Source organism: Delphinus delphis, chromosome 10 (assembly GCF_949987515.2).
Source record: "Delphinus delphis chromosome 10, mDelDel1.2, whole genome shotgun sequence".
Classification (NCBI taxonomy): domain Eukaryota; kingdom Metazoa; phylum Chordata; class Mammalia; order Artiodactyla; family Delphinidae; genus Delphinus; species Delphinus delphis.
The window spans coordinates 37,253,813-37,278,228 of record NC_082692.2 but is presented as its reverse complement, the minus strand read 5'-3'; the positions used below and the strand labels follow the sequence as shown (position 1 = coordinate 37,278,228).

Genomic DNA, 24,416 nt, shown 5'->3' with positions numbered 1-24,416 from the left:
GGCATGAAGGAGAAATGAGTCTTTAACCAGGAATGAGTGTATTCCACAGCAGTTGTTAGGCAGGATGTGGTGTTTATTAAAGTCCATAATTTATTCTTCTGCATCTGTGTGCTGCTCACCTTGGCCAGTAGTGGTTAGAGCTGTCCCTCCTTGTGTGTTGTCACTGTCATTTTTAATCTTGGCATGTTTGACCTACTGTTCTGTTACGGAAAATTTTGTCAGTAGCTGGGAAATCTCTGATTCTTCTATAAAGTGAACCTGTTTTCTTTAAACTGACTTAAGAGTAATGATTTCTATCAGGTAGAGGAGAAATCTTAAATGAAAGCTCTAAATAATGTCTTGGGCTCTCTGGTAGGTTTTAGAAGGGGAGCTCCTGGGGAGGTAAATGGGAATGCCACCCAATTTTGGCAAGTTCTTAATGAAACTCATGATTTTAATAGTCTGACCTTATTACTCCTGTTAATTTATATCCTCATCACAAGATTGTCTGCTCAATGTTTGCTAAATTCTTATCAGTCTCGGGAGGCTGAACTTCCTCTTTAGTTCCTGCTGCAGCCAAGACAGTTGTCTTCTTTTCATCTGAAAAGAGTGGCCCCAAAGGCCCAGGGGTGAAAATGAGTAGCGGCTGTGGCAGTCTGTGGACTCAGGACTAATCTAGGGAACTTTGTCTTAAATCATGTCAGGCTGAGAATTGGCTTTAAATAGCACATGAAATAAAAGAGAGAAGTAAGGCTTATCTGCTTATCCAGCACACTTTTTGGTCTCACAAAGAAAAGCCAAGTAGGGTGATATTTTAGCTCTTATCAACCTCATTCTCAGAACCTGGACAGGACAGCTATCTGTACATTAGGTAACACCTAAGGAAGAGGAATGGAGTGGAAAGATCTTTGTGCCAGAGTCTGGTGCTGGAATATTGCACCAGAGCCACCAAGGATTTGCCCAATGAGCCTTGCACCCAGATTTGGTTCTTCCTGTCATTTTGGTCCAAAAATGGCATGAGGACAAAGAAAACAAAAGATCTCTCTCTGAGATCTGAGAGTGGCAGGAACCCTGCATGCCCAGGAATGATATTCATACCATTGATGGGTGCCCAGTGATGGATCCTTAAGCAAACCTAACAGCCTGGCAACTCCCTAGAGCTGGCCCAAGGGCACACTCTCCTTTGAGAAGGACATCAGGTTTTCCTGACCTTTATATAGATAGACCTGTGAATCTCCAGATAGCTGGTGAAAGAAATAACAGCTGATTTAACATTGTAGTTTCTAGGTTAGTCTCTGGATTCCTGGGCTGCCCAGGGAAACTTTAGGGCAGTGCTCAGGGAGCTGCCCCCATTCCTGCACTAATCGGTACAGGTTGGAGGCATGGAAGCAACTGAGTGAAGAGACTCTGCACCTTTGGAAGCACAGTTCTTTAACATATGGGAGCTCTGTTGCAGAGCACATTTCTCCTTCACGTGGGCAATGAGAGATGAGAGGCCCAGGCTTAGTTTTAAGCTACTCAGAAGGTCTTTCCCCTCATATCTGCTGTCCTCTGAAGATTTCTCTGGAAAGGAACCAAATTCTGCACAAGGCTTAGAATGATACTTTATTTCTTTATAGCTTTTTTTTAAACCCTAATTTTCAAACTAATATATTCTTATTTATCACACAGAAAATGCAGAAAAGGCAAAACAAAATAAATATCACCTCACTTCTCAGTTTCCATGGTTACTCATTGTTAATGTTCTGGGTCTTTCTTTCTGAGTGGCACTGTCTGGCACTGTGACGTGTGCTGCATTGGTCCATGTAAGCAAGTCAGCTCCTTATTGAGGGAATTGAACAGCCACCTTTTTAAGAGGACGAAGGCAGATTTGGTGCCTCTCATTCAGGGGTATTCTCAACCAGAATTCCTCCTTAGGAGCCAGAATTTTGGTTTTAAGTTTATTCTGATTTTTTCACACATGTTCACCTGCCTTTCTTTTGCAAAATGTTATACCCTTAAAAATGCATATTTATTTTAACTATTGGGTTTTTAAGTTCTCTGGGGGTAAGATTGTTACTTTTGGATAGTATTCCATTGTATATAGCATGGACCGTTTATAAAACAGAGCATGGACTGTTTATAAAACAGGTCCTGAACCAAAGTTGTTGTCTGATCTGTTAAACAATATCAGATGTCCTTTTTCAGCCTACTGGGGTGCAGGGTGCTAAGTGATAGTCCAAGGGGGAGTCAGTTCTCTGCTAGGATATAGGTATTCCATCCTCATGCTTAAACTTTTTGTTGTTTTTGTTGTTGAACCTTTAAAAAAACTTTTTTTTTAAAGACTTCTTTTTTTTTTTAGAGCAGTTTTTAAGGTTCACAGCAAAATTGAAAGTACAAAGATATCTCCTACACACCCTGCCCTTATATGCACAGCCTCTCCCAGTAGCACCATCTCTTACCAGAGTGCTACATTTGTTACATTGATGAACCTGTGCTGACACAACATTATCAACCAGAGTTCATAGTTTATATGATGGTTCACTCTTGATGTTGTACACTCCATGGGTTTGGGCAAATATATAATGACATGTACCCTTCCTTATTTATTTATTTATTTATTTTGCGGTATGCGGGCCTCTCACTGTTGTGGCCTCTCCCGTTGCGGAGCACAGGCTCTGGATGCGCAGGCTCAGTGGCCATGGCTCATGGGCCTAGCCGCTCCGCAGCATGTGGGATCTTCCAGACCGGGGCACGAACCCATGTCCCCTGCATCGGCAGGCGGACTCTCAACCACTGCGCCACCAGGGAAGCCCCCCTTCCTTATATTTTTGAGGGCTGAATGTCTTCCACTGCATGTATGAGGTGTTGTAAGAGGAAATATCCTGAGGTACACTTAGTAGGTGCTTAGCAAAGATGACAACTGGGTGACAGTTCTTTAAATTCACTACAGTGAGCAGTTAATTTCTGTTAAATGCAAAGCCTTAGTCCAAGTGTTGGAGATAGAATGTTGGTTGTGGCAGAGTCCTTGCTCTCTAGGAGTGACCCTGTCCAGTGGGGTGGCATGTGACAACTAGCTCGTAGGAAGTGTGATGAGTGCTGTGCTGATGGTATGAATACTGGTGCTACTGGAGCACCGTGGAAGGGAGAGTCAGGCCTGGGGTGCTGGGGAAGACTTCGCTCTTCTCTGAATGTCAACCCTTAGTTTGTGGGAAATGGGTGGATCAGTGCAGACAGTCTTTAGAATTAGGATGTAATCCTCAAGTTATGAATACCTGTATAATGCCCATTTTGGGTATATATAAATAATTTTTTTACATGGCTGCCCTTTGTGCCTTTCCGCAAATACCTCCCACAAGCAGCCAAACTTTGAGTCAACATCTCTTCTCAGGGACTTCCTTTCTTCCTTAAAGGAATTGTGCTACATTGCTAAGTTAGTTTTTTTTTTTTCACATTTATTTAAAATTTTAATTAAGATAATTAATATCTTTTAATTAAGATAATATATTCACATGGTTCATAAATCAAAAATATAAAATGATAGCCAATATAAACTCTAGTGATATAAAAATGTAAATCAAGTTTCACTTCTTCCACTTTCACTCGTTCCAGGTAATCATTTTGGTATTCTTTTTCCATGCCTCAACCCCACATGTGTGGATAATCACTTTTATTGGTCTTGTATATCTTTCCTTCCAACAGCTCTTTTTGCAGTTACCAGAAATAAAAATTTATATTTTTATTGTCCCTCTTTAGTACACAAGAGTTAGGATGCCATGTTCATGAATATGGTCTAGGTCTTCTATCATTCAGTTGACAATGTGTCTCGGTGATCTCACGATTTCAATACAGAGGGAGGTTCCCAAGTTTTCTTGGTTTTTGGCATTCTTAGTGCTGCCTTAACTTTTTTCACCATGCCCTAAAAATACCAAAAGAAATACCTAACAGTTTAGTTTATTAAGTATTTAGGTCTAAATAACAAGCATTTATATCCTAACAACTGATAGATGTTTGTAAGAATAATATTCATAAATTGAAGAATTAAAAAAAATTTATTCTTAAATAAGCACAATTACTTATTAATGAGATTTGTATACTGTTGAGCACTATACAACTTCTCAAACCTTGGGATCAGATTGGATACTACCACACTTATTTCCTGTTCTGCATTCCTCCTGGCTTGCAGTTTAATACCATTTTCAATGGGAATATGCAGAAATTGTTTACCAGATTTTTTTTTTGCCACGCAGAGCGGCATGCAGGATCTTAGTTCCCCGACTAGGGATCGAGCCCTCGCCCCCTGCAGTGGAAGTGTGGAATCTTAATCATTGAACAGCCAGGGAAGTCCACTGTTTACCACATTTTTGAGATACAATCTATTTCCAAATTTGGGAGAGTTTTCCTTAAGAAACTACCTGAATAAAATTATATTGGGTTGAAATATCTTTTTTTTTTTTTTGCGGTACGCGGGCCTCTCACTGTTGTGGCCTCTCCTGTTGCGGAGCACAGGCTCCAGACGCGCAGGCTCAGCGGCCATGGCTCACGGGCCTAGCCGCTCCGCGGCATGTGGGATCTTCCCGGACCGGGGCACGAACCTGTGTCCCCTGCATCGGCAGGCAGACTCTCAACCACTGCGCCACCAGGGATGCCTGAAATACCATTTTTTTTGGCCATGCCGTGTGGCTTGCTGGATCTTAGTTCCCCAACCAGGGATCTAACCTGGGCTCCAGCAGTGGAAGCACCGAGTCCTAACCACTGGGCTGCCAGAGAATTCCCTGAAATATCTTTAAAAAGAAAATAATAATTAATTAATTTTTGGCTGCATTGGGTCTTCATTGCTGTGCATGGGCTTTCTCTAGTTGTGGCGAGCAGGGGCTACTCTTAGTTGCAGTGCGCGGGCTTCTCATTGCGGTGGCTTCTCTTGTTGTGGAGCACAGGCTCTAGGAGTGTGGGCTTCAGTAGCTGTGGCATGTGGGCTCAGTAGTTGTGGCTCGTGGGCTCTAGAGCACAGGCTCAGTAGTTGTGACACACAGGCTTAGTTGCTCCGTGGCATGTGGGATCTTCCTGGACTACGGCTAGAACCCATGTCCCCTGCATTGGCAGGCGGATTCTTAACCACTGCGCCAGCAGGCAAGTCCTGAAATATCTTTTAAGTTAAGAGATTCACGTATCTATAAAAGATGGGGAAAGACCCAGTTACAGTGACTATCTAGACTGTGGATTATCCCACTTTTGACCAGGAGACAGGTAACCCACCACTTCCGGCAGCTGCTAAGGTGGGTCTTATTTGGAATCCTTTGGCAACAAGGTTGCTGACAATGAAGATAGTGGCTTGGCTCACTCAGGCCGGCAGCTCCCTCCTGGAGCCTTTAAGTGCAGCTCCTCTACTCTCTGCCTCTGTTGGTGTTGCTGCTTGAGCACCCCGTCTTCACTGTCCTCTCTTTTTCTTCTCTTTTTCCTTCCTTTCCTGTCTTCCCCTCCCCCTTCGCTTCTCCCTTTCTCTTTCCCACTTTCCACCTGTGAGCCGGCTCTTCTCTGGGGCTGTGCTGTATGTAGATCCACCATCTCACCTACAAGTTTGAAGGACTATGAAAACAGGAAACTAGGAGGTTAAACAATCAGAAACTGTTAGTCCTGTGATAGAATTGTTGAAAATGAAACCAGGTATCAGTGTTTGGAAATTGATTTTCAAATAATAAATAGCAGAAATAACAATCATATCATCAATAAATACATGTTATATCTGACAGTGTACTTTCAAATACATTTTTTCACTTAATCTTCAAACAACCCTATGAGGAAGATATTACCATCCCAGTTTTGTAAGGGATGGGAAAGGAAAACTGATATTTTGAACTCTTGTATGTCAAGTACCATTAGGAACCACAGTGACTTGCCCAGGATTACACAGTTTGTAAGAGGTAGAGAATACATTTGACCTGGGTCATTTAATGAACTTTATGTGTGCAGTGCATATACTGAACACTAGTTGAATAAATGAAACTTGGACTTCTAGAGGCTATATTGTGCCATAAACGCACCAAAACATCTTCCTTTTTTCTTTTCCAGCATCTGCTACAAGCCTAAGTGGGTCTGACAGTGAGACTGAGGGGAAGCAACGCAGCTCAGACTCTTTTGATGATGCATTCAAAGCAGACTCTCTTGTGGAGGGAACTTCTTCTCGCTATTCCATGTATAACAGCGTGTCCCAGAAGCTTATGGTATGTCAGGGGTTGGGTTGGGTTGTGTTGGGTTTCTGAAGCTCTACTAGCAGAGTGAGAGAAGGGAAATTGTGTTGGTATGAGAAGAAGCAAAGTGAGGGCATGAGTTTTTCCTCTGCTTTAGTTTAGTAGAGAGCTGCTATAGTTTAGTAGAGAGAGTGTGACCCCTTCTTGATAGAAGTATCACATTTGAATCATCCATGGGAAGTGGCTGCTGACGCCTGCTTCTCCTGTCCTGTCCAGAGCTGAGTTCTTGAGAGCATATGTGAACACATGAATGTGTGTCTGTGGATAAAGAGGCTTCATGCTGAGATTTTTTTCCCTAGTGAGTGAGCTCAATAGAAATGACTAAAATCCTGCTCACTCCTAGGTACCTAAAATAAATGGGAGTAGTAGTCTTCTGTATTACTTCCAAAAGAGGGCCTAGTTTTCCTTAATAACTTCAGCACCCGCATTGGTATACCACAAGAAGGAAGGTGAAAAGGAAGATCTGCTACTCTCCTTATGAGACTTCAGTGTATGTGCAAAGGTTAGGGAAATCCAAGTTTGTCTTCTGTCTAGCTTCAAGAATATTATAGTTGACCTCTCCATTTTCTGTTGGATTCATTTAAGAATGAGAACTGCCACTTCTGAAGTCATAGTCAGGATTCTGGGTTGGGGCCAAAAACTTTGGGGAAGTGGAAGATGGGGAAGTTTGTGACTGAGTCAGACTCTTTGACCTGGGGAAAGATTTGTGGCTACTGTAGGAATTTCATCCAGCTCCTGAGCTGGTAATGCCCCTTCCATATGGAATATAGACCTTCTAGGGTAAATCAGATCTTCTTAGGATTGGAGTTCTTTTATTAGACAAGGGTGTGTGGGTTTTGGGATTCGGGTCTCTGGTTTGGGGGGTATGTAACTGGGCTCAGTAACTCTAGAGTTTAATGTAAGCTTTTTAGTTAGGTGTGACATTTAAAAAAATGTTTCTGTCCAGAGTCTTATAGTATCTCCCATACCTCAGTTTTACATGAAGTGATTTTTTTCAGTTAATCTCTTGATTAAGTGGGCTCCTACAAGCCCTCATTGTCCTTGCCTAGTAAGGCCGTTTGACTGGTTAAAGGGTAAGGTTTAGAAGTTGCCGCTTGAAGCGGTTCCATTTTAAATTATGTTCTCTTTATCAACTTTACTCTGGATCTACTTCTCACCTAATCAGACAAATTAGCTGGAAGGGTAGTTGTACAAATGTCCAGTGAGATTCATTATATACTCTTGGTGCCTTTAATTACAGCTATGAGGTCCCTTCTCTTTTATCCAACTTATAGTTGCCCTAGAGTTTCACCTCCAGAATAGACAGCCACTGGGCCCACAGTTAAACTGCAGTTATTTATTTATGCTTCTTTTCATTAGGCTAGAAGGAAAACCTTAGGCCTTACTCGTTTATATTTCTCAGGGTTTAACACGTCTGACACATGATAAGGGCTAAATAAAAGTCTGTTTATTTATATAAATGCACCATTACTTCTCTTTTTCAGGCCAAGATGGGCTTCAAGGAAGGTGAAGGATTGGGTAAATACAGCCAGGGTCGGAAAGACATCGTTGAGGCCTCTAATCAGAAAGGTCGACGAGGCTTGGGTCTGACGCTGCAGGGCTTTGACCAAGAGCTGAATGTGGACTGGCGAGCTGAGCCAGAGGTAACTGATATGGAGAGGAGGAGACAGGAAAGCCATTTATGTCTCTATGAAGCCATATTAACATTAACAAACTAGAAGTCTCCAGAGACAGTATGATCAGGGTGGTTAGTGGAGATTGGAACTAGTTTCTTATGTGGAAGATACTGGGGGTGTCCAAAATGGAAAACAGGAGTCTGGGGGAGATATGGTGGGATGTGGATTTGTTTCCTGTTGCTTCATATAGGACTGTCTAAGACCAGTGGGTATAAGATGCAAGAAGGCAGGGCTTCCCTGGTGGTGCAGTGGTTGAGAGTCCGCCTGCCGATGCAGGGGACACGGGTTCGTGCCCCGGTCCGGGAAGATCCCACATGCCGTGGAGCGGCTGGGCCCGTGAGCCATGGCCGCTGAGCCTGCGCGTCCGGAGCCTGTGCTCCACAGCGGGAGAGGCCACACAGTGAGAGGCCTGCGTACCGCAAAAAAAAAAAAAAAAAAGATGCAAGAAGGCAGAGTGTGTCTCCACATAGAACTTTAATAAATATATACAGCTTTCCACCAGTGACGGAGGTGCCTAATGAGGTAGTGAGCTCCCTTTGCTGAAAGGATTCAAATGGGGCCAAATGAGGACCTACTCTCCCATTGTGTGAATGACTGGATTAGGTGCCCTCCAAGGTCCTTGCACCTCCACAGGTTTATGACATCTCGGTATTAAATAGGTGTTTGTTTATGCCATATAGCTTTTCTGTTGTGGGTTTAGTCTGCTTATCTCCTTGGGCACGAGTTTGCTGAATACCAAAGGAGGCTCTATCCCTTTTCATGACACAGGTAATGTTGAGATTTTATTTTTATTTATTTATTTATGCCCTACCTTATTCCACAGAGGATTTGAAGTAGGTATAATAAAAGCACCTAAAAATAATGGTAAAATATTACCATTATAGAGTTGAAACTAGAGAAAATAGAGCACAGATATCTAGCCTTCCACATAGTTGCTGCAGTTGAGCTTCAGATGTGGGTCTGAACTCTGGAAAATTGATATTTTATTTGTCTCCTGAACTGATGTTCCAGTTCAGGAAAGAAGTCCTGGGAACCTGTGCATGATAAAAGCCTAGTAAGGTGTCAGAGTAAGATGCTGATAAGCCAGGAGCTAATGGGTTCTGGGGCTGGTCCTGCTGTGCTGCCTTGTAGTTATGAGGAGACGAGACAGGCAGAATAGGGCAAATATTTGTAACTGGGGCTAGATGTAGGTTTTTACTTCAGACATACTTGGTGCTTTCCATGTCCTCATTTGTGTGAAAACAAGTGAAGAGTCCCTATCCTCTCAATGGGGCAGAATTAGAACTAACTTTGCAAACTTAGAATCTGAAATTTGCTCATAAAATCTGTTTTTAATGTAGACAGACTATTGGGAAAAAAGAATTCTTTTTTTTGTGGCCATGTCGCACGGCTTGCAGGATCTTAGTTCCCCTGACCAGAGATTGAACCTGGGCCGTGGCAGTGAAAGTACTGAGTACTAACCACTGGACCACCAGGGAATTCCATGAAAAATTTCTTCGAGGCAAAGCTGTCCTAATTATCATTTACCATAATTTACTTTTGCTCTTAAAAAAGATGTCCTGTCTTTTGGATAAGAATTTGGCTCAACTGTTAGTTGGTGGCCACTTCTTTAAGGTAGATGAGTCTGGGCAGCCTGAGGTGAACGTCCAGTTCCTGGAGTCACCACACGGAGAGTGCTCAGTGGCCACTGCAGCCCAGGAATATGGAGTGCAAGGTGTGAAGCTTCAAAGTCCACTTTGTGGGTAGCCTTAATGTTCAGACTTCCATGGGGAGATTGAGTCTGCTTTTCCTCTCCAAAGGGGCATCCAAAGTGTATATGAGCTTCTTTTTAGAGGTTATAATTCACAGCTATTTATGCTTAACGGGGGTGGATTTGACCAGGGGGAGAAACCATGATTCACTGCTAGATTCATCGACAAAATTTTCAGTAATTTTTCTTTTAAACTTTTTCTCTGTTAAGTGTGGTTGGCTTGCCCTCAAGACCTTGCATTGTGATACCATTTTATACCTTTCAGAGCATGTAATATTGCCTTTAATCTCATCGCTTCAATTCACAGTGGTGAATCTCTTCTCCACACTTGCTTGGAGGGAATGTGTGGAGCTGCCAATGCAGGTTAGCCACCTGTTTAGGTTTTATAATCCATGTCTTTCTAGCCCAGTGAACTTAGTTCTGGCTGCATGTTAGAATCACCTGGAGACTTCTAAAAACATACTTATACCCAGTCCCCACTTCAGACCAATAGAATCATATACTCTGAGGGTGAGGCCCAGGCATCAGTACTTTTTAAAAGGTCTGCAGATGATCCTAATGTATAGCCAGGATGAAAACCACTGTTTTAGCTTGATAAGGAAAGTAATTGAAAAATTAAGAGGAAGCAACATTAGAGATGCCAGTTTCTGCTCTGTCTTGGAATGAAAGGTATCAGGAGGTGAGACTCATTGCACTGAGTCTTCCTGATGTAATTACCTTATCATGGACTTAAATCCTATGTTTACTTCTCTGTGTCCCCACTGCTCTGATTATAGGCCTCTTGAGTTAAGGACCATGTGTTTTTTCTTTTTTTTTTTTGGCCACGTTGCAGGGCATGCGGGATCTTAGTTTCCCAACCAGGGATCAAACCTGTATACCCCCTCCAGTGGAAACGCACAATACTAACCACTGGACTGCCAGGGAAGTCCCAAGGACCATATCTTTTTTTTTTTTTAACATCTTTATTGGAGTATAATTGCTTTACAATGGTGTGTTAGTTTCTGCTTTATAACAAAGTGAATCAGTTATACATATACACATGTTCCCATATCTCTTCCCTCCTGCATCTCCCTCCCTCCCACCCTCGCTATCCCACCCCTCTAGGTGGTCACAGACCACCTAGCTGATCTCCCTGTGCTATGCGGCTGCTTCCCACTAGCTATCCACTTTACACTTGGTAGTGTATATATGTCCATGCCACTCTCTCACCTCGTCACAGCCTGCCCCTCCCCCTCCCCATATCCTCAAGTCCATGCTCTAGTAGGTCTGTGTCTTTATTCCCATCTTACCCCTAGGTTCTTCATGACCTTTTTTTTTTTCCCTTAGATTCCATATATATGTGTTAGCATACGGTATTTGTTTTTCTCTTTCTGACTTACTTCGCTCTGTATGACAGACTCTAGGTCCAACCACCTCACCCCAAATAACTCAATTTCGTTTCTTTTTATGGCTGAGTAATATTCCATTGTATATATGTGCCACATCTTCTTTATCCATTCATCTGTTGATGGACACTTAGGTTGCTTCCATGTCCTGGTTATTGTAAATAGAGCTGCAATGAACATTTTGGTACATGACTCTTTTTGAATTACGGTTTTCTCAGGGTATATGCCAGTAGTGGGATTGCTGGGTCGTATGGTAGTTTTATTTGTAGTGTTGTTTGTTTTTTAATTAATTTATTTATTTTTGACTGTGTTGGGTCGTCGTTTCCGTGCGAGGGCTTTCTCTAGTTGCGGCAAGCGGGAGCCACTCTTCATCGTGGTGCACGGGCCTCTCACTATCGCGGCCTCTCTTTTTGCGGAGCACAGGCTCCAGATGTGCAGGCTCAGTAGTTGTGGCTCACAGGCCCAGTTGCTCCATGGCATGTGGGATCTTCCCAGATCAGGGCTCGAGCCCATGTCCCCTGCATTGGCAGGCAGATTCTCAACCGCTGAGCCACCAGGGAAGCCCTATTTGTAGTGTTTTAAGAAACCTCCATACTGTTCTCCATAGTGGCTGTATCAATTTGCATTCCCACCAACAGTGCGAGAGTGTTCCCTTTTCTCCACACCCTCTCCAGCATTTATTGTTTGTACATTTTTTTGATGATGGCCATTCTGTCCGGTATGAGATGATATCTCATTGTAGTTTTGATTTGCATTTCTCTAATGATTAATGATGTTGAGTATTCTTTCATGTGTTGGTTGGCAATCTGTATATCTTCTTTGGAGAAATGTCTATTTAGGTCTTCTGCCCATTTTTGGATTGGGTTCTTTGTTTTTTTGTTATTGAGCTGCTTGTAAATTTTGGAGATTAATCCTTTGTCAGTTGCTTCATGTGCAAATATTTTCTCCCATTCTGAGGGTTATCTTTTGGTCTTGTTTATGGTTTCCTTCGCTGTGCAAAAGCTTTTACGTTTCATTAGGTCCCATTTGTTTATTTTTGTTTTTATTTCCATTTCTCTAGGAGGTGGGTCAAAAAGGATCTTGCTGTGATTTATGTCATAGAGTGTTCTGCCTATGTTTTCCTCTAAGAGTTTTATAGTGTCTGGCCTTACATTTAGGTCTTTAATCCATTTTGAGTTTATTTTTGTGTGTGGTGTTAGGGAGTGTTCTAATTTCATACTTTTACATGTAGCTGTCCAGTTTTCCCAGCACCACTTATTGAAGAGGCTGTCTTTTCTCCACTGTATATTCTTGCCTCCTTTATCAAAGATAAGGTGACCATATGTGTGTGGGTTTATCTCTGGGCTTTCTGTCCTGTTCCATTGATCTATATTTCTGTTTTTAGGACCATATCTTTTAAACTCTGCATTCTGAGCTCTTAGCCCACAGTAGGTATTCATCAAATAATATTGGAACAAATGAAAGAAACTTTGTAAGTTGGGGAAGTTTCTTAGGATTCAATCCAGAATTGGACCCGGCCTTCAGAAGTTAAACTTTAGAATTCTGGCTCTTAGTTCTAATGTCTGACACTGCTAGTGGCCTCAGCTTCCTGGACCCTTTTCACTCTGAGTCCCTCTTGATTGTTTTGGGGAAGCCCTGGTGAGTTGGGGCATAGCCCTGAGGGTCTATCTTACCTGACTTACTTCCCTCTCTTTTGTTTGTAGCCCAGTGCCTGTGAGCAGGTGTCATGGTTCCCAGAATGTACCACTGAAATTCCTGACACTCAGGAAATGAGCGATTGGATGGTTGTGGGAAAGGTAGGATTTCAGGAAAATGTACCCTGAATTCTTGGCACTTATCTCCTGACTTTTCTCCTCCTCAAGTCAGTTGTGTACATCTGTGTACTCACAGTTTAAGAAAAATGTGAATCTGAGCATTCTGTGTCAAGAGGGTGTGTCGGGCTTTACGGATATGCCCCTGTCAGATGAGGCAGACAGGGTTTTTCCTCCTTTAACTTGCAAGGCAGCACGAAATGTATAACTTCTGTCTTCCTCTTGGTTGCTTTTTAGAGTAGCTTATTATACATCTGTATATTCTGGTCACTGCTGGGCACTGTTTCAGGTAGATGAAAAGGCACTATCCCTGTCCTCAGAAAGTATTGAGGGAGTTGTTACGGAGGAAATTTAATTTCCTTCTGGAAAATTATAAGAATAAAGTAGATAGCTATACCAAGTCAGCATGGTCTGGAGAGCAGTTCTCAAAGTGTAGGGACCTCCAGGGATCTCCCTGACCCTTTCACGGGGTCTACCAGGTCAAAGTTATTTTAATAATGATACTGAAAAGTTATTTGCCTTTTTCATTCTCATTCTCTCACAAGTGTCCAGTGGAGTTTTCCAGTGACCATGACATGTGATATCACGACCAATTGAATGCAAATGTGGACAGGAGAATCTAGCTGTTGTGTATTAAGCCAGATATTGAGAGATTTGCAAAATGGAAAACAGGGCCACTCTTCTCAATAAATTTTTTTTTTGGAAATGTAGTTTTTTCTCATAAAAATGTTATTTATGTTAATATACCATCTTCTTTTAAACTAAATTAGTAAATATTTAAATGTTTTCTCAGTTTTAACTTCTAATATATATACACATATCTCTTATATAAACAAAAGCTCTTTGGGGGGTCCTCAGTGATCTTGAAGAGTGTAAACCTGAGAACGCTAAGTTTGAGCATCACTGATTTAGAGGTAGCCTCACTCAGACATGAAGTTGGACTTGACATCCCCATGAGGCTCCCTCACCCTTGTTTTCTGTGACACTACCAGGTCAGTGCCTGGTATCCTGCCTTTGTACTCATCACAGAGCAGGAGGCTTCCTGGTTGAGGGAAAGGCTTCTGTCATTTGGGGCATTCCCCATCCTTCTGCCTCCACACTCTAGGGACAGACAGCTTGGATGTCTCCTTCCTGTTTGCTTTTCTCAGCCTCAGCATTCATGAGTCTTGTATGCATATGGTGCTCTAGTCAGAGTACCCACGGGGCTGCTTCATCTCACAGCCATCTGGACTAGAGCCAGAGGGATTTAGGATTTTCTTTTTCCCGCCCCTCAGGGATTGATGTTCTTTGGCCCCTTTTGCTCTACTCACTCAGAACCCTAGTTTCTCCATCCATCCCCCCAAATACAGTTGCTTGTGGTCATTATTGATTGTTTTCTTCTCCCTGTAGAGAAAGATGATTATTGAAGATGAAACAGAGTTTTGTGGGGAAGAGCTGCTTCACAGTGTGTTGCAATGTAAGGTAAGGACTCGTGGCTAGAGCTGGAGTTGAAGATTTTGTGTGAGGGGTTGTGCTGGGCTTTTCTTGTTCTTTTGAGTCAGTTGTGGGGAGGCTGAAGTTTAGCTAAGATTTTTCCTTGAGATCAGATAGGTAGCTTGGTACATTTCTGTGAGGTGTCCTTTTTCCTGGTGGCTCTCCTGCCCTGTAGTGTTGTGCTATCCCTGTGATCAGTAGCCAGGAAAGGAACCACTTAATTTCAGTGGGTCGGTTCATTGTAATCCTGAAGGGGGCCTGACATAGTGAAAGGTTCAGAATCATTGTGTAGCATCAGATAGAGCTGAATTCAAATCCTAGTTTAGCAGCTTTTTTTTTTTTTTCCTGTGTGACCTTGGGCCACTTGCTTTAGCTTCTCTGAGTTTGAGTTTCCTCACCTATAAATTGGGGAGAAAATACTCACTTCCCAGTGTTGTTGTAAAAATTAAAAGAAGTAGCTGGTGTTACCCTCCCCTTGAGGTCTTTTGGCCTGTCTTTGGGTCAGGAAGTGCATTGCCTGGGGCAGAATGGGCCAAGGAAACTCTGAGGAAGAAATGGGTTGGAGAAGAAGCAAGGCCTCAGACTAGCTTCACAGAGCTTATTTTTCTGGCAGGCAGAGTGTTGGGAATATCCTTAAGGTGACTGGAACTCAGGTAAGGTGAGGCTTTCTTTTTTCAGAGAGAATATTAGAAAACAGAGAAGGGTTCCCTCCTGTGTGGTAGGTGCCCTCAGAAAACTCTGGTCTTGGTTTGTCTACCCTGTCTCTGGGTACCCTTCATATCAGAACTCTGGTCCCTTGGGAAGTTGCTGCTGGGGTGGAGAAGCAGATTTGTTATGAGGATTACCAGTGCCAGGAGGTGACTCCGTGCCATTTATTAACCACTTAACCATGTGCCAGGCACATGCTTACTTCCCTTTTATTTTGTACCATTTTACAGGTGAGGTAGTTGAGGGTCAGTGATTGAGTGACTAGTCTAGGGTCACACATCTGGTCATTTCAGAACTGGGATACGGCAGGAGCCTAGCTCTTCAGAGGGCTGTGAATCAGGCCCCTCAAGCTCATTAAGACACCTGTTTCATCCCAAAGGGTGATGCTCACCTTCAGGTTCTGATTCTCTCTGGGCAGAATGTGTTTGATGTCCTGGATGGGGAGGAGATGCGGCGAGCTCGGACCCGGGCCAATCCCTACGAGATGATCCGAGGAGTCTTCTTCCTAAACAGGTTTGCTGACATTTCCTTCCCCCTCACCCCGATGTACACTGCTCTACCTTTTCATTTGAGCCTTAGCTCTCCATATGTCTGGTACTGAGGCACACTTTTCTGTCTTGCTTTGTTGCAGGGCGGCAATGAAGATGGCTAACATGGATTTTGTGTTTGATCGCATGTTTACAAATCCGAGGGACTCTTATGGGGTGAGAACAAGATTTTGCTTCTGAATTCATAGTGCCAAATGAGCTTGAGCTTCAGAAATTGCCATTTGTGCAGTGCTAGGAGAGTATTCCTGCTAGGTGATAGAGATGTATTTTGTGAAAGAGATATATTTTGCTTTGAGCTCTTCAGGTAGGGTTCCACAGTGCTTCCCTGTGGTCCCAGGAGTGCCCCAGTAAGCAGTTGTCTCTAGGGCTTCAGGCCCTGAGTCCCACCCCCCAACTCTGCAGACCCTGCTGCTCACTCTGAGTGGAGGCAGCAGGGCTTGCAGGGGTGGAGAAGGGGCATTCCTGACAAAATCAGCAGCTGTGCATCTATAGGCCTAGGGAGCAGGGAGATGAGGCCATGAGCTAGAACACAGGCCTCCCTCCTGCATTCATTAAACGTGTATTTATCAAAACCCCTACATTGTGCCAGGCACAGTACCAGGAATATAATTTTGAAGGAGATAGATGTGACCCCTTTCCCTGTGGTGCTTGTGTTCTGGAAATTCTGGTGGACTTGAGAGCTGATAAGGGTACAGCGTTGGGGGTTTGTAAAGCCTTTCTGTGCTCATTGATGTGTGGAGGCCAGTTGCCACCAAGGAGCTTTCCCCTGCTTTCTTCCTACCATGGATGAGGTAGAGCCTGAGTACAGTCAGCCCTCCGTGTCTGTAGGTTCTGCATCCACCAATACAGAGGGCCGACTGTACACTGCCATTTTATATAAAGGACTTGAGCATCTGCAGATTTTGGTGGCTGCAGGGGTCCTGAAACCAATCCCCTGCAGACACTGCGGGATGACTGTATACAGTCCTTACAGTGAGTGTTCCAAATTGAAACTTGTGACATCATCTGATTTGGTTGCTGTTTCTGATATGAGAGGGCAGTACTCTGGGAAACGTTTGAGTGTTGAATGAAATGTGGGTATCTGGGTTCTTTCACTGGTCTATTTAAAATCAATATTGTGTCTGAAGACCTAGACTGTGTTCAGTGAGGGTTGAGGGCGGGCATGGAGTGCAGCACTTAGTCGCAGGTGGTGTCACTTAGGTTCATACCTTCTTTGTGTCTCAGCTGCCTCATCTCTGAAATTAGCCCTACTAACCTGCCAGAGGGCTGGGGTAGGACCAAAAGACTCTTAAGATTTGTTCCAGCTCTAAAATCTGTGATTTCAAACATGGCCCCTTTCCCTTTCTGCCTCTCTGAACAAGCTTTATGTGGGATCATAATTACCAGTCTTTGGCCCTTCTCAAGAAGTGGTAGAGCAAAATGATTTTCTACTTTGCTACATGTCATTTTTCTGAACACAGACCCTCCATAATGATAGAGAAAGAAAAAAAGAAATTTCATTCTAACATTCCCTTCAGGGTTTCAAAGCATTTTTACCCAGTCCTAGAAAGTTAGTTCTCTCTGACAGTGAAGGGGCCAGGAGCCAGCTGTTCCCAAACCTGTTTCTGCTTCACTCACCCTCCTTCTACTAGGCCCCGATTATCCACTGCTTAAAGAAACTTGTTTTCCAAGTTCTTTAATGTTTCGGCTTCACCCTGACTACTTCTTCAGTGCTGGCGAAACTGGTAGGTGGACCCCTCTAGTCTTTAGTTATTTTTCTCTCCCAGGTCTCCCTCCCCATTTTACAGTACCAGCAAGCTGCACTAAAGGGCTCTTGGAATTAGCATCTTGAGAAAATTCGGTTAATATAATGTTGATTTAATTTTTTGAGCTCCAAATGATTTCTTTTAAACCCCTGCCTGGCAAAGGAACTCTGTCAAGCGGCTGGGAAGTCACAGCATCACTTTGGGCTTTTGAATGTTAAACGCCTCCAGCAGCTGGTATCTGGTTATTTTCTTTCGCTGTCAGGAAAATGAAGTAGGCATCAGGGTTGTCCCATTGAGGTCGAGGGTGGAGATATTAGTTACATAGGAAAAGGCAGCCGTGTTTGTGATGCTTCAGGCAGCTTCTTGACTTGAATTGATTGATAGTGGCCATGGAGAATTGCCCTTTCAGAGATGTTCTTCTGCACTACACTATAAAAAGTGATTTCTCTTCAGCTCCTAGTGTTTTCTTCTCTCTTTTCACCTCTGTTTTCCCCCAAGGACCAGAGTGACAGCCAAGCCCGGCAGGCTTGGTGTGTTTTTCAGGCGAGACACTCTAGAGCACTCCCAGCAGAGCTGGGAGTGGTGGAAGCCCCAGGCACATGCCCAGGTTGGCTAGGTTCTCAGTGGCTCTTGCATCAGGCAAATTACAGAATAAGAGTGTGGAGAACTTGAAGCTTGGGAAAGTGTGAGGAGGTTGGAGGTGGGAAGCCAGAGGGAGGGTCTCTGAGGTTTTTCAGTGTGTTTCTGCTTCTGCAGGTTGTGGAAAAAGGAGAAAAGAGGCTAGGGTAGGGAAATAAAGAAATCATAAACAAGAATTGGAAGGGACAAGGGAAAGAAGGGAATTTAGATTGTTTGGGTATATGGAAGCATATTATAAACCAAAACGTTATGTGAGGGACTTGTGTGCTTGGGGTTATTGTTGAGGTAAGAAAACATTGGCTGTGAAGCGTAACAGGAGACAAAAACTGAATGTAGATCTTTAAGTTTCAGTGCTGTCTTAGAAGAAATTAGACAGCACTTACAAAGTGCCCACTGCATGTGGAGCACAGTGCTAGGCATTGCAAAGACGGAAGGTTGGAAGGGACCAGAGTTTTGACTCTAAGGAGGTTGATCTAGTTGAATATAATGTTATCTTACATTTGTTTAGTATTGTACAGTTTCTAAAGGTCTTTGACATATGGTACTTCATTTAACCCTCTAATAGCCTTAAAAAATAATCTGCATTAGTCCCAGTTTACAGTTGAGGAAGCTCGAGCTTAAAGACATAAGTTACGGACTTGCCTTTGACTGCACAGCCAGTAAATGGCAGAGGTGAGAATACCAGATGTCCTTTCTATGAAAGGACCTTCTGGCTGTGGCCTGTGAGGGTATGACACATCTTGAAATCACAGAACAGATCATATTTATGCCCTCTTCTTGAAGGTGAGATGCTTTCATTGATTCATTCCCCTTCCTTCTCCCAGTCTTCCTTTGGGCCATCTGCTTACCCAGAGAGACTGGAGCCTGGGGCTAGGACATGGCCAGTGGTGAGGAACAATGTTTTCACTCTTTCTAGCATGTGCAAGCCTTAAAATTGTGACCCCTGCCTCACTACCACGTTGCAGCCTGGGAAGTGCCGCGTAATATTCTCGGCAAATGCCATTAGGTCTTTCTTTGTGTGTGCAAATGAATATAATCCAAAAATATGAAAACTGATGGCTCAGGAACAAAAGTATGCTAGGGTGGAGTGGCAGGGGTAGGGGAGAAAGAACTGATATATCCCAGCATGCTGAATGGGCTTGTCACAGGATGATGAAGTTTATTTTTAGCTAAAGTCTTTCTCCTGAGACTTTTCCACCGTTTTGATAAAGGTAGATAACCATCATCAGAGGCAAGGCCCTTGTCACCTAGAAAGTGACTGGATTGTGAGCATCAGTATTTCCATTTCTTTCTTATAACTGTTTCCCCTGGAGCTTTCTGATCTTTATCTAGCAGTTAACAGAGCTCTGGACAAGCACCCAGCCATGCCAAACCTGTAGAGAGAGAAGGCTGAGCTGCCTTAGCCCCTTTCTGCTGGATGTTCATGAGGGTCCCCTGCAGTCACCCCCTCTAGAACTCAACCTCTTGTCACCAGTGCAGATGGTTTATCCTCTCTGCTGTGGAGGGTTGGGACAAGTAGAATTCATCATCTAGGGCCCAGGTGTGTAGAAGAGAAGTGTAAACACACAGTCTAGGTCTGCACGCAGCATACATTTTATTTTGTTTATTTATTTGGCCGTGCTGCATGGCTTGCGGGATTAAGTTCCCCGACCAGGGATCGAACCTGGGCCACAGCAGTGAAAACCGGGAATCCTAACCACTAGGCCACCAGGGAACTCCCAACATTTTAGATTAAGAGTTAAAGCCACTCAAGTGGCCAAAACTATAATCCAATAAAAATACAAATGATTATTGTAATTTAGTTATTCCTTAGGTGGGTGGGTGCTCTGATGGCTGCCTGGAAGCTGCACACCATTGTCTCCTGTTCTCTCTACCTTGTCAGCTCCCAGCTATGCACCACCCAGGCCGTGGCTAGCAGAGGAGCAAAGGCAGGAGAGGGAGGGGGCGCTAAAAAGGAAGAGACTCAATGCACTGTGGTATCTTGGATGGGGTCATGGAACAGAACAAGGGCTCTAGTGAGATCGGAATCAAGTCTGGGCTTTAGTTAATAGTAATGTACCTGTGTCAGTTTCTTAATTTTGACAAATGACAATGTAAGATGTTAATAAAACTGGGTGAAGGGTATATGCGAACTTTATTCTTGCACCTTATCTATAAATCTAAAATTGTTCCATGATAAAAAGTTAATTGGAAAAAAAAGGGACAGCCTCAGAGGTAGGGGAGAAGGGAAGCAGAGGCTATGATCTGGAAAGATAGGCCCTGTGGCTGAGAGGGGGTGATGTGAGAGCCCCTCAGACTTTGGTTGGACAGGAAGGCCTGCATCTAATGGTCAGGCTGATGGGATTCTGATTTAGCTTTGCTGCGGACTGTCTGTGAACAAGTCGCTTTGTGTCTTGGGGTCTCTTTTTCCCTATCTGTAATGTGGGGTTAGAATATTCTGCTCAGTGGGACTTTTGTAAGGCAGGATATGATGCTGAGAAATAATGCTGAGGAAAAGATGCTGAGAAATAAAAAATGCACACTTAGATGCCCGTTAAGATGTTTTTATTAGGAGTCTGAGCTAGGCCTGGTGGGTTGAAAGGCATCAAGGGTGTTTGAGGTGGGGATGGGCAAAAACTTTGGAGGGCAATGATCACAGAGGACACATTTCTGGGCGCTTGTGGCTCTGGCCACAGGAACTCTGCATTGTGCTTGCTGAAAGGCTTATTTTACTCCCCCTGCCTTCTCTTTCCTGCTCCCCATTTAGCCATCTTTTTTCCCTTCCTCCCCTGACTTCCACTTGCCTTTGCAGAAACCACTGGTGAAGGACCGGGAAGCTGAGCTTCTATACTTTGCTGACGTCTGTGCAGGCCCAGGTGGCTTCTCGGAGTACGTGCTGTGGAGGAAGAAGTGGCACGCAAAGGGCTTTGGAATGACTCTGAAGGGTCCTAACGATTTTAAGCTGGAAGACTTCTACTCGGCCTCCAGTGAGCTCTTCGAACCCTACTACGGTAGGGATGTGGAGGAGGGTAGCAGGGGCTATGAGAGGCAGTTCTCTTTGGAGACTTTAGGTCAGAAGTAGTTATTATCCACTTGCCATGTTTTCTTTCCCAGGTCTCTGAGTCTGGGGTTCCCAGCCAATGTCATGAAGGTCTCGGTTCCCTCTAGACTGTCCCTTTTTACCCCAGGCCTGTGGGTACAGGTTAAATACTCCACTAAGCAAACTCTCACCAGAGCCATATTAATTCCTCCTTTCTTCTCTTGTGGTGACAGGAGATAATGAAACTGCCTGATCTCCGGCTGAGAACTGGCAGGGTTATTAACACATACAAACCCACACCCATCTCCAGCCAGCTCAGCAGCCCTCCAGCAGTTCCCTCCACTCTGGCTCGCTTTTTGTGATTTGGCAGCAAATCCTAAGTCCTTTGTTAACAGTTCTTATTAAGAAATTGATATTGGTTCCTAAATGTAGGTGCTTTAAACACAACTTTGATCTTGAGTATGAAGACCTTCTGTTTCAGTTGATGACTCTTGGCTGGTCAGCTCCTTCTGAACTCTGCTTTATTATAGCAGGGCACTGTTTTTGCCTCCTGTCCATCACTGCAAGGCAGCCTTGTATGATGGGTCCTTCAGTGAGTTGCTCCTCACAGGGGCTTTTCTCCTGGGCCTCGAGGTACACCTGGTACCTGTGTTCACAGCCCCAGAGAGCTTGTGTCCCAGCTCCAGGGATGCACAGGGCATATGAGCTAAATGTGAATCTTGTGTCTTGTCAGGTGAGGGTGGGATCGATGGAGATGGAGACATCACCCGCCCAGAGAACATCACTGCTTTTCGGAATTTCGTCCTGGATAACACAGATCGCAAGGGTGTCCACTTTCTGATGGCTGATGGGGTAGGTGACCTGCTCTTCATAGGGTGATGCTTTAGGGACTTATCATGTTAGAGGCTTGAAAATTGGTTTTGTTTGTTTTGGTTTGGTCCTTTAGCTGCCCTGGAAGGGCAGATAGTAGGGATGTGTGATGTATGTTTTTATTCTTTTCGTGCATCTTTTCAGTGGTAACTTTGTCAAGGCTGTGATGTTGTGGGCATCTTTGCTTGGAGCAAGTGGACCTTCTCAGCTCACTTCTTCAAAGGGCCTTGGCTGGCTATGAGACATGGTGAGAGGAGGGCCATGACTAAGATGAGCTAGGCAGAGCTGACCGGGAAGAACATTCCCATCATTTGTCACCTGGGTGCTGCTCCTGGTAGAGGCTGTCTACACATGGCCGCTCCTAAGCCTCTGGATGGGCTAATAGGTGACCGTATAACCGAAGGCAGCAGCTCAAAGGAGTCCTCCGGGACTCCACAGGAGGCTCGGTCAATCACTGGGCTACAGTGAATATTCACGTCGCCTGTTTCTTGGGCAGGTATTTGATGTATAGAGGCAAGTCCCCTGCAGCTTTCTCACCTAGTAATCTGATGCTGCAGGTAGTCTTTTCTGGAATGAGCCACAAATTAGTGTAGAGGAGGGTCAGAGAAGTCACAGTTGCACCAGGGTCACATGGCCAGAGTTGAGAAGAGCCTCTGGAGCCCCTTGGGTAGCCTTTCAAGCAGTAGCCCTGTGGAGAGGTGAAGAAATGTTTAGGATATCAGCACAGGATCTGAACATGCACCTCGCTCACCAAAGCTTTGTGCACAGCAGGCGACAACAGATAGACAGGCTTGGGTGGAGGGGAGGGAGGGGCTGCTTCACCTGTGCTTGAGGGATCTGATAGTGCTTGGGAGGCAGGCAGCCTTGCAGTTTGTCAGCCAGAGTGGCAAACTCAAGGATTGTCCTTCTGGCTTAGGCAGCTTAGACTGGTGACCTGTGTGGCTGATTTATTTGTTTGTCTGTTTCCCCTATAAACAGACATGCATTTTAAGAAGCATCTGTAAATCTGGAAGACGTTGCTAAACATTTTTGATTCTGGAGACCTGGCCAGGCTGGGCCCAGCTTAATGGAGGCCAGCCTCTTTACTTTTCTTAATTATTGTGATGAAAAACACATAATGTAAAATTTACCATTGCAACCGTTTTTAAGTTTACAGTTCAGTAGTGTTAAGTATATTCACACTATTGTGAGACAGATCTCCAAAACTTTTTCATTTTGCAAAATTGAAACTCTGTACCCATTAAACAACAACTCCCCTCTCTTCCTATCACAGCCCCTGGCCTCCTTCACTTCTGTGTGAGCATGGCTGTCTGCTCCCTGCTGGGATCTCACAGAGAGGGAGACCACTCCAAGAATAGCAGTGTACATTCTTTGAACAAACACCCTGGCCAGAGACACTGCCAGCTGGAGGGAGAGGCTTCATGGTCTTGGGACAGGAAAGGGGGTTTTGTGAATAAATCCTTGGTCTGCAGAGAAAGAGATTACTGTGACTGTCAGAGTTATGCTAACTTTTCTCCTGTCACCAGATTGGGGCCTGTTCGGTGGTCAGCCCACAACTGAGCAAACCCATTTGCAGAGTTTCAGGCCACATGTACTCCCTGGATCTCACTGGATTCACCAGGGCATTTAGTTTCCTATCTTGTAGTTGGCCTGTGACTAGCGTATTTTGACTCTGTTCTGCCATACTCTTCCCTTGGATTCCCACGTGAGTTTTAAAATTTTCTGGACCATCTCCTTGGAGGAGCAGACTTGGTTCCATCCCCGGGAGTGATAGAGCAGGAAAACAGCACTGGCTCAGTAGTCAGGCCTGGGTCCCAGGTGCTGTCTTCACCACAGTGAGCCATGTGACCACGCCGAAGAATCTAAACACCGAGCTGTATCTTTATCGGTCAGATGGTGGAGATCAATGAAAACACTTCAAGAAATCTCACAGAAGATGAGGTAGGGGGTACTCTTTTCAGTCCTCATCACTTCTGTTTTCTACCCTGATCCTTGTGCTCTCATTTCAGGGTTTCTCAGTGGAGGGACAGGAGAACCTGCAGGAGATCCTCAGCAAACAGCTGCTGCTCTGTCAGTTCCTCATGGCGCTGTCCGTTGTCCGGACAGGTGACACTGCCTCTGCTGTCTCCCCACCCGGACCCACCTCTTAGAGGCCCTGTTGGACAAGAGCATGTATAGGGGTTGGCTTGGAAGTTAAAAAACAATCTGCTTATATTAGGTGACAGGTGGCTGAATGAGGAATTTAGGGGAAAAAGTGCCATAGAATCCCCAAAGTCCCCTCTAAAACTGAGTCTTTCCCTTATATTGCCTGTGACTTTAATGGACCCAGCTGCTGGGTCCCTGACTTCGTCATACTCCCTGAGACTGCCTTACCCACCTTGTGGAATGGAAGCTGCTGACTGCTACTGGTGTTTTCTCTCTCATCTAGGAGGCCACTTCATCTGTAAAACCTTTGACCTCTTCACACCTTTCAGTGTGGGGCTCATCTACCTGCTGTACTGCTGCTTTGAACGAGTATGTCTCTTTAAGCCGATCACCAGCCGTCCTGCCAACTCAGAGAGGTGAGACTTTCCTGTCCATTTTAAT

The 24,416-nt window shown here is 44.4% G+C and overlaps 1 protein-coding gene across 2 annotated transcripts in view; it reads left to right on the top strand.

Annotated features, from left to right (window-relative positions):
• Positions 1 to 24,416, top strand: part of CMTR1 (cap methyltransferase 1) — a 57,934-nt gene that overhangs the window by 5,366 nt on the left and 28,152 nt on the right. The window contains exons 3-12 of one of the 2 annotated variants that reach the window (XM_060021892.1): positions 6,028 to 6,179; positions 7,691 to 7,849; positions 12,721 to 12,813; positions 14,218 to 14,289; positions 15,428 to 15,522; positions 15,641 to 15,713; positions 20,733 to 20,931; positions 21,694 to 21,812; positions 23,840 to 23,936; positions 24,259 to 24,391. In XM_060021892.1, coding sequence (XP_059877875.1) covers positions 6,028 to 6,179; positions 7,691 to 7,849; positions 12,721 to 12,813; positions 14,218 to 14,289; positions 15,428 to 15,522; positions 15,641 to 15,713; positions 20,733 to 20,931; positions 21,694 to 21,812; positions 23,840 to 23,936; positions 24,259 to 24,391 — 1,192 coding nt within the window. Of the gene's footprint in view, positions 1 to 6,027; positions 6,180 to 7,690; positions 7,850 to 12,720; positions 12,814 to 14,217; positions 14,290 to 15,388; positions 15,523 to 15,640; positions 15,714 to 20,732; positions 20,932 to 21,693; positions 21,813 to 23,839; positions 23,937 to 24,258; positions 24,392 to 24,416 lie in introns of both variants that reach the window. The other variant, XM_060021891.1, reaches the window with a different exon arrangement.